This window comes from Panthera uncia, unplaced genomic scaffold (assembly GCF_023721935.1).
Source record: "Panthera uncia isolate 11264 unplaced genomic scaffold, Puncia_PCG_1.0 HiC_scaffold_1376, whole genome shotgun sequence".
In the NCBI taxonomy this organism is placed as follows: Eukaryota; Metazoa; Chordata; class Mammalia; order Carnivora; family Felidae; genus Panthera; species Panthera uncia.
The window spans coordinates 10,223-20,045 of record NW_026058004.1 but is presented as its reverse complement, the minus strand read 5'-3'; the positions used below and the strand labels follow the sequence as shown (position 1 = coordinate 20,045).

General features: G+C 48.8%; 1 protein-coding gene across 2 annotated transcripts; it reads right to left on the bottom strand.

Annotated features, from left to right (window-relative positions):
* Positions 1-210: 210 nt before the first annotated feature.
* Positions 211-9,394, bottom strand: LOC125916984 (ribonuclease P protein subunit p29). 2 transcript variants are annotated; one of them, XM_049623245.1, is made up of 7 exons: positions 9,168-9,392; positions 7,160-7,212; positions 5,328-5,551; positions 3,826-3,903; positions 3,598-3,659; positions 1,891-1,992; positions 211-731 (listed from the first exon to the last, which is right to left on the bottom strand). In XM_049623245.1, exons 1-7 carry the CDS (start codon positions 9,172-9,174, stop codon positions 595-597), a joined length of 663 nt encoding a protein of 220 aa, XP_049479202.1. In that variant the 5' UTR covers positions 9,175-9,392; the 3' UTR covers positions 211-594. The 2 variants fall into 2 exon arrangements, with proteins under 2 accessions (XP_049479202.1, XP_049479203.1); XM_049623246.1 differs by lacking the exon at positions 7,160-7,212 and having other exon boundaries at positions 9,168-9,394.
* Between the last annotated feature and the right edge of the window lie 429 nt (positions 9,395-9,823).

Below are 9,823 nucleotides of genomic sequence, written 5' to 3'. Positions count from 1 at the left end.
GGAACTCCAGTTAGGTCAAGGAGTTCGACAGTGGGTGTGATGTAAAACAACATGTCAGATACACTGACTGACCCTGGGAATCGGGTGCCTGATGGCAGCTGTCTACGGGGTGAAAGTGAAGCCGCCACCCAGGCACAGCCTCCGGCTCACTTCCCTTCCAAACCAGCTGCGTCGGAGGGACTGTTTCTTCCCAACAAGAGCCTATTAGTACCTACTAATATTTTATTATTACATAAACAACGGATCCATCGCAGACCATTCAGGAAACACAGAAAAGTATGAAGAAGAAATAAAAATCTAATAATGCCACTAGTCAAGTCAACCGTGGTAATCCTGGTGTTTTCTGCCAGTCTTTTCTCTCATGGGAGCAATACAAGTTCAAAATCACCTAGACATGGACATCCCTACGTTCCCTGACTTCTTCGTTCATTGTGGTGTGTTTTTCCCGGATGATGAATTGTTCTTAACTCCAGTGTTAATGGGGTAGAGGTGGTCTATAACTAGAACCGGCCTGGCCATCTTTTCACCGAAAGGCGGGCACTCAGGTGTTTCCAGTCCTTGGGGTCACAAACAATTGCCTCCATAGCAAAGAGCTCACAGGTCAAATGTTCCCTTTGCTTTGAATTTCTTTGCAGATCGCTCACTTGACCGAAGCTGGAATTTGCTTCCATAAATATAGGAAATGAAGCCATCAATTTCCACTGTGAACACACAGTTTAGCTTGGGGATAACTGGAAAACAAAGGAGGAAAAAGGATGAGAAAAAAAAAAATCCTGACAGTAAGTTCACGTTTATGCAGAAACTATTCCTAAAATGTCTGTATTGGAAAGTAAGCTAAGGGGTGCCTGGGTGGCTTAGTCGGTTGAGGTCTGACTTCAGCTCAAGTCATGATCTCGCGGTCTGTGAGTTCGAGCCCCGCGTCGGGCTCTGTGCTGACAGTTTGGAGCCTGGAGCCTGCTTCGGATTCTGTGTCTCCCTCTCTCTCTGCTCCTCCCCTGATCGCGATCTGTCTCTCTCTCTCAAAAATAATGAATAAACATTAAAAAAATAAAAAAATAAAGTAAGCTAATAAGAAATGGGAAACCCACAAAGGTTAGCAGTACCAGGATCACAGGGCATTATTCGGTCATGTGGCCAGTTTACTCAGACCGTAGATATAACTCAACACCCAATTTTCAGGGTCAAAGGCTCAAGCCAAATTCCCAGAAAAAGTGCTATAAATAGGTCTTCCCACATCACCTTAAGATGGACTCATGGCCTGTGCTCACTGGGGACACCTGTGTACCATTTTCTGAGGTTTAGAATGAGAATACAAGGAAATGGAAGGCAGCAACAAGAAAAACCAAGCTCCAAAATTTAAGGAACCAAAACCTCCCACTGTGGTTCTGAAATCTCAGATTTGCAGGCAAGGAGTATGGAAATCTCGACAGACCAGTGGTGCACACCCATCTCTGCTACAACAGTGAGCTCTAGCACATCAAGTGGATGACCCAAAGGGTCACCAGAAAGGGAAAGATCTTGGAACACTCCAGGGACAGGCACCACCTTAGCTCCCCCCATTGTCTGCTTAGCCCCGTTCCTCTGAAAGGCAGTAGCCTTTGGGCAGGGTGGGGGGGTCTCCGTCATAGAAGTAGACTCAGGTGTCTGGAGGCAGACCCTACAGCCCTTCCTTCCATCGTATCAGGCCGAGGCTGCTGACTGGGTGCAGGGATGCCTCAGGGAGAGCCACAGGGGCAAGGATGCCCTCTGAAGGTGTGGACTGCATGGTCAGCAGGTATCTGTAATCTGTGCTGACCTGAGAGACCAAACTGACCCACTGAAGCCACTAGTAAAGGGCTGATGAAGCTGGGGAGGCCACAAACCACAACGCCCTGAGACACAGTTACGTACCTTTTAGGCGGTCTTCTTTGGTGATAATTTTGAAAACGTGCTTTGTTTCCTGTAGAAGGATTCCTGTAACACCCACGTAGGAGGGGCATTTGGATTTTGTGACTGCAAAAGAAAAGGGCGTTTGAAGCCTTGGCCTCTGTGGTGCTGGGGGAGCCACAACCAGCTAGGCAGGGGGAAGTTCCTCAGCTCGACAGGGACCAAGCTGGATGAGAAGTCAAAGTCCCAATCCCTTGCCTGTGGCTTTGTAGCCTCTGGGTTGCTTTGCCAAGGTGTCCTTTGGAGGGCCTGCAGCCATGGGGTCATGGGAAGGACTCTGGAGCCAAGAGGTCACGTGTATGTCTGGCACCACCAAGACCCACAGGCTGCTGGGAAGGGGCCAAGTGTCACTGATGGAATCTGAAGGGACACCTGTCCATCATGGTCTTCCCATGACCTCCCAAACTCTGGTCAGAATGGAATCTTGCTACCGGCCATCGAGCAACGAGTAGGGTGAACTGCCACCACAGGGAGCCAGCCCCTCACCTCTCCTGACCCATGCCCCAGTATAGCCAGCGGACTGAGCGCTTGCTATGTGCCTGGCACTGTTTGAGGTAGCTGCTAGGCACAGCGGTGAATAAGACTGTCCTAGGTTCTGTTCTCAGGGAGCTGATGTTCCAATGGTAGGAGGGGAATGTGTACCAAACCACAAAACTGTGTTTTGACAGCGGTAATTGCTATGAACAAAAAAAGAACAAGGTAATGGGGAGGAGGGTTTTAGTGTTGGTAGACCCTCGGGGGAAGTGACATCTGAGTAGGGGCCTGAATAATGAGAAGCAGTCAGTCTGTGAACACACAGAATTCTGGGCAGGGAGAAGGGACAAATGCAAAGGCCCTGAGGCATGGCCAAGCTTGGTGTGGGAGAAGCAGAAATCAGGCCACTGTGGTTAGACCTGGTGTTCAATAAAGTCACAGGGGCCTTTCAGACCACAGTAAGGAAGTAGAAGAGAAACATGGTCTGATTTCTGGTATAAAACCTTCCCTCTGGCTGCCTGGTTGGGGGAGAAGTGTGTCAGCAGCTTCTACAGGAATCCAGGGGAGATGGTGGAGGCTTAGATTTGGGGACTAGGACATGCTGATGGATGGAGGTGAGGGATTAAGAAAGAAGAAATGTGATCTTTCCCAGGCTTTTGGCCTGAACAGCCAGGGTAAACACTGGTACCATGAACAGAGATGGGGAACCCCAGGGAAAGGGCTGATTTATGGAGAGGCCTGGAGCTGTTTTGGATATGTGCAGCTTATGACACCCATGTACATGTGGGTGGCTACATCCAGTGGACAGGACAGCAGGATGAACAAAGATGTTCAGGGGGAGGTCTGCATTGGAGAGGACAACCTGGGAGCTGTAAGTCCATAGCTGACATTTAAAACCATGGGGAAGTGGATGAAAGGGACTTTCTGTTCAAGGCTGTGGGCAAGTGCCAGCAGCTGCTGTGCCCTCTGGGATAGTAGGTGGGGTCCTTGGGTGGAAAGGTACACAAAGACCATTTAGAGTGTGTCCAAAAAGTGTCCATAACTAGCTTAGGTAGCTAGTTGTCTCCCACTCTCAGTGTTGGTGGTCTGGAAATATCCACATGGCAAGGAGTGTGTCTAACCCTGTAGCACAGAGCTATGGTGCCACTGAGTGATGCCTTGGGCATTCGGGTGATCATATGATCTTAGGCAAGTTACCTGAAACAAGAGCCCCATGAAGATCTGCCTTTAACAGCTTGGCCTGAATCATCTGTGGCTGCCTAGGAGGTAAACAGAAGCCCTTAACATACACCATGATCAAGAGTTCTGAAAGGATCAAACAGGTCTACAAACATCTGTGGCCAACTGGTGCCTAAGGTTGCATTTATAGTGATCATAAGACTTGGGTTTTGCCCCAAAGGGCAAGGCTTCAGAAATGCAACTCACGTGTCTGGCTTGAGACCACCGCACAGATCCCGGATGTACTGTTTCCAGAGTTCATGTAGAGGGAGAAAAAGATTGTAACTGTGGAACCAAAGTCAGACAGAAGTAAAAAGTTAGGTGACATGAGCCGGGCAATATAACATCGAGAGAGCACAGAGCATGGCCTGATGCCAAGGATCCTGATGTGGGTCACTGGGGACTGGGTGCAGATCCTAGTTCTACAGCAGATAACCTGACTAAAATCAAGTACCTTCACCTTTTGAACCTCAGTTTCCTCACTGCTAGAACCCTCTTGAGGCTAAGTGAGAAGAAGGTGTTGCCCTCCTTTGCCCCTCCACCCTTCTTGCTGGCTAGATACAGCCTTGACAGCTGGGGCTCAGACACCTTAGACCATGAGGCAACATCCACAGATGACAGAGCAGCCACGATGCACCCGGGGAGGCACTGCCTGGGTTTCTGCCACACCAGCCCAGGGTGGTGCTCACACAGACTTCTTTTCATGAGAGAAACAAACTTCGATCTTGCTTAAGCCACTGCTACTTGAGGTCTTCTGTTACAAGAGCTGAACCCGGTAACCCAGGAGTAAACAGGAGTTGCTGGCTGTCATGTACACCCCCATGGAAGGTAACAGGTGTCTGGAAGGTGACTGAGCAGGTGGTGGGACCAAAGGGAGGGAACAGGTAAGAAGACCTCAAAGGCTGTCCTCTGGGGTCATCAGTACTGGTCCGTTACCTCATGGGGAGTCTGTTTACATGACACTATTGGTTAGAAAAGTGAGAACCTCAGGCTCACACTTGAAGTGGGCTCTATGGGTGCAGAAGCCAGCGAGGAAAACTGGGCAGGCAGCGGCCCCTTCCTCCACCCAAAGGCCAGCTCTTTTTGCAAGAGGGGCCATGGGCAAAGTGAATGACTTTGTTTTGTGGGATGTGGGAGGCTATCTGGCTACCGGTGTTGGCATGAGAGTCTAAAACCAGTCCTAAGACGCACATATGCAGAACCGTAGCCAAGGAGAGATGCAGTGTCAGCTGGAGGGAGGAACACATCCTCCCACGGAGTGATGCGTCCCTTTCAGAAACTTCTACAACATGTGGGCAGCACATTCTTTGGCAATAAAACCCCAGTGGATGATTCTGTCTAGTACTATTAAAAGTTATAAAGAGTATATATTAAGAAATATCAGTTCCTCTTTTTCTAGGAAAGCTGAAAGACAAACAGCCTGTTGCCATGGGTAACAGACTCACTTATGGTACGAGTCTCATTAGTTAAGGCTAGGACGGAAGCCAAACACTAAAACAGCAAGAGCCTCACAGCGTCTCACTTTAAAAGCCAAGCCCAAACACGGTCTGAATTGGTAAAGGAACGCTGCCCCCTTGTGGCAGAAGTGGGAGAAGCTCCGATAGCTTAAGAGGAAAGGGGCTGCCAACTGGCGCTGGGCTTCCCAAGTCCAGCCGAGACAGGGAAGATTAAGCTGCCCTACGTAGAAAGGCAGGAAAGACTTGGCGTACCTCTGCTGCTCTGGCTTAATGTCAAAGAGCCTCAGCTCCCTCCTCTGCCTGGCAGAGAGGCCTTTGGATTTTTTTTTCTTCTCTTTTCGCTTCCGGCGAGCGGAGTACTCCAGAACGACAGCCTTGCGTTGCAGGTGGTCCTCGCGGGCTTGCTGGCTCATGTGGGGCAAGCTGCGCTTCAGGAAGGCCCTCACGAAGGCCTCGGCCTGCTGGGCTCCCGGAAGCTGCACAGGGACAAGGTGGCACGGTGCCCACTGCTCTGGTTGGGACAGCCCTGGAACCCACGCCCTCTTACACAGCACTGCAACCGCAGATGGGACGCCATCGCGGACCCATCTATCTGCCCACTGAGCCTCACACAGCCACTCATGTGCTGGATGTTAGCTCCCACAGCTGTTCAGATGCGAAAGTCACACTCAAATGCCAATTTGTGACTGCCACACAAAACAGCCACGTCAAAATTCGACTTTCTGCCCTACTTCTTAGAGGTTATTTTGAGGATAAAAAAACCAAAACCCCTTTATATGTGGAAGAAAAGACTTCTCTGACCCTTGGCAGGGAGGAGAGCTTGGGAAACGTATGACAACACTTAATCAGTCATGACCAGAGGAAGGCGAGTTCAGAGAACCAAGCTATGGCCTCAAAGGAAATGATCTGACGCTTGGGAAGCTGGCACCACCTGCTGCTCCAGGGTGGGCCATGCCTTGGGGGGTAGGAATTTTGACACTGTGCCCACGATGCAATCCTCTTTCCTTGGGTTTGGCCCCGTGGACATGTCATGGCTACTCACTAAGTCTGCTCCCGCACCACTTGGGGAAAGGAAGTGCCAATGCATCTCAGCCTCCTGTGCTCAACTTCTCCCACACAGAGCAGAACATCAATTCACTGTACTTAGCAGAGGCTCTTAGGACCTCTGGGCAAAATAACTGTCATAACTATCGTAATTCTTGAAGGAACTCCAAACATCTCTGCCTCTCAAGCTGGGAGCTCCACCAATCTACTCCTCATTCAGGTGGCTCTGTCCTAGGTCTGCCACAGCCCCAGCGAGCACTGTGTACTGAGGCCCTGCCTCTTCGCTGGGCCATCTCCTGAACCCTGCTGCACTAACCGGGCTGCGAACACCTTGAAGCTCACGTGTCAATAATAAGCTCTCCCTTATGGAGGAGAAGAAGGGACAATGGGGGGCATCAAGATGTGATTCACCTCGTCTTCAAGGTAGCTCACAGTAAAAATGGCAGTTGGCTTCAGCTTTGCACCTTTAGATACTAACTAAAGACTCATGATCATCATCATTATTACTGCGAGAGGACAATTATTTGCTTCTTTTAAATACCTAAGTAGTCCCTCTTCATGGAGAAGCCAGATAAAGGAATATCAATCTTTTAAAATCTTGGTTTCATGTTAACTCCCTCAAGAGGAGTCACCAGGGGAGCTTCTGCCAAACTGACAAAGCATGTGTGCAGCATCCAAATATAATCCATATATTCCACTTATGAAATGTGATTTGCCTGCCCTCTTCAAGAGAAAAGGGGGCACAGTGACAAAGTCAAATGATAGTGCTCACCGCGCCAAGTTTCAGGTGGGCATAGCCCAGTGACCTCAGCACAGTGAAAGATGACACAAGATTAAGAAGTCTTAGTTTACCAAACAAGATAAGAAGAGGCGAGCATATGGAAACAGGCCATCAGAACAACAGATCTTGGCTGAGCCTAACACATCTACTAGAAAGACGAGGAGTAAGATGTGGGAAAGGACATCTAAAGCAAGACTGGAGTACTGAGCCATTCTGTCATCACCTCTGTTATTCCCAGACTTCCTGCCATGCACAGTACCTGAACATCGAACTCTTTTGCCTCTTTCTGAGAAAAGGCGTGGTAGATCACACCTGGGGGATTAAAGCAAACAAACAAATAAGAAATGATAATTCCTATTGGGTATGGCTATAAAGCAAAGACTTTTCTAACTATGAAAATAACTCTGCTTACTTAGAGATAGAAGAAGATTGGGTGCTATAAAGAGTACAGCTTCAAAGCTTTCTTGGATGCCTCTTATTCCCCCCCACCCCCGACCACCCATCTGAGAAGTTCCTAAGGTGTGCTTTAGAACAGTGCTTCTCAACTGTTAATTTACGTAAGCATCTCTAGGATCTCATTAAAATGTAGACACTTGGGCCCCAATCCCAGATTCTGCATTTGTAACAAGTTTCAGATGCTACTGCAGTTCAGCAGACCACACTAGGAGCTTGGTTAGGAGCTTGAACAGTTGCTCTAGAAGTCTAATTAAGCAACTCATTTAAAAGTTATATGATACAGGGGTGTCTGTGTGGCTCACTGGTTAAGCATCTGACTCTTGGTCTTGGTTTCAGCTCAGCTCATGGCCTCATGGTTCTTGAATTTGAGCCCCACATTGGGTTCTGTAATGGCAGCGCAGAGCTTGCTTGGGATTCTCTCTCTCTCCCTCTGCTCCTCCCCTGCTCTCTCTCTCAAAATAAATAAATAAACTTAAAAAAAAAAAAAAGTTATACACTAGAGAGTCCCAGGATGCAGATGGTAGGAAATATTACACTTTGTTGACTGTAAGATGTTAAAAAAAAGATTTTTCACATTTTAACATCTATGAAATTGGGATGTATCACACAATAGATGGTGTCTTAAACTGATAAAATACAGTAGGTCTTTATTCAAGTTCAAAATATATATATTGATCAATGTGGTTTTGACCTCTAAAAACTTCCACATTTCTTAATTTGCCTGAAGAATAAAAAGATGGCTGTAGGCACAGAGTACGGGTGTGAATGGAATAAGAATAAGACAAAGGCCTGGTTTAAGGGTCAAAAGACTAGAAAATATGGTTTACACAATGCTCTATCAATCTCACTCCAGGTCCCTTATGCTTCCTTGAGTACATATGAAAAAGCAAACTAATGTGTTATATTATATTATATTATATTATATTATATTATATTATATATGAGTCTGGCTCTCCCTCAGATGGAAGAATGGGAGTAAAACTTATTTCTAAAGAGCACCCCAGGAACGACTTTGCTTCAACTGTCACAGTTGTTTCGACATGAAAGTCTTTTCTGAAGCAATATACGTAACGACTATCCAGCATTCATTACTTGCCATGTACCTGGTTAAAAGTTACATATATTTTCCCAACAATCCTTTAAAGTGGTTATTATTCCTATTATGCACATGAGAAAATTGCCGCTCATATAAGCTGAGACACGTAACTTGGTAACAGAGATAGGGAGTGGCACAGATCGAAATGAAAATACTGATCCAAAGACCAGCTTTAACGGTGTCTACACTCCCCTGGGTGCTTGCTCCCCTCCTTGGCATTGCTATCCTCTGCTCAACTCCCGAGTCCTGGGTTAGCGATACCATTCCCCAGCATGCTCCCTACGCTTTCCACCTGACAAGGGTCGTTCACAGAACAGCAGGAAGGCTGGGCAGATACCACTACCAGCACCTTACAGAAGGGGAAACCAGGTCGTAAAGAGTATCTGGGCCTTAACCACCGTCACCAAGTGGGAGGCGGTGGAAAGAGAGGCGGTGGCCCAGTCGGCGGTAAGGTCTTGGGCCCTCCTTTAACACCACACACCATTGAGCAGGCCCCTGTGGGGGACCTGCCGCCAGCTCTGACATCAATACTTGGCTCAGACACCGAGCCAGGCCAACCGGGACTCTGGGCCTCAGTTTCACTTATGTAAGGCAGGACAATTCCCACACCAGTTCCGTTTGGACTTCGCAGTGACCCTGTTCACCCACTAGCACCAACTCCCCGACCACTTACATCCCACCCCACCCCAGTTTCGAGGCCCTGCACCCCGCTTACTCTTCATCCTCGGGCCGCTTCCGGTGCGCTCTGATGACGTTTCCTGCGGGCGTCGCTCACTCTTCTTCACTTTCTTCAGCAGCCCTCGGCCATCAGAACTTCTCTCGCCAAAGTTTGTAGTGAAGAGACTTCTTGGGCCCAAGCTCGCAAGGCACGCTAAATCGCCAGACGGACACGCTCCAACTCTGCTGGGATCGCCGGCGCGCAGGGCTGCTGTCAGATGGCGCCGCCCGTGACGTCACGGACGCGCGTCGACCTAAGCTAGCGCATGCGCCTGGAAGCGGGCCCCGCTGCGGCGAGAGGTGCTGCTGGTCCTGAGGGTGTATCTCCTGTATGGAGGTTTTTCAGCTTGCGTGTCCTATAGACGGAGGAAGGTCAGAAGCCGTGGGGTTGCGGTTAGGACTTGTGGACTGCTTGTGAAGAGCTGGAGTAGAGCGAGGCGAGCCAACTTGAAGAGGACCGCGGGGACGTTGGGGACCAGGGGAGGACGGCAATGGTGGGAATGAGGTCCGTTGGAGTCTTTAACCAGCGTTCTCTACAGATTAACCGAGGCGCTGAAGTTGGGATAGAAGGCTTAGGTTATAGTTTTGTCCTGCTGTGTGATCTCGCTTTAAGTCACTTCCCATTTCCAGGCTTCCTTTTCCCCAACACTTGTG

What these genes read in the sequence shown, in the direction of transcription:
- LOC125916984 (XM_049623245.1), bottom strand. An exon ending in CAAAAGAGTTCGATGTTCAG is followed by an intron (nt 5,552 to 7,159) that starts GTACTGTGCATG and finishes GTCCCTGTGCAG; the next exon opens with CTTCCGGGAGCCCAGCAGGC. An exon ending in CAAAGAAGACCGCCTAAAAG is followed by an intron (nt 732 to 1,890) that starts GTACGTAACTGT and finishes TTTGTTTTCCAG; the next exon opens with TTATCCCCAAGCTAAACTGT.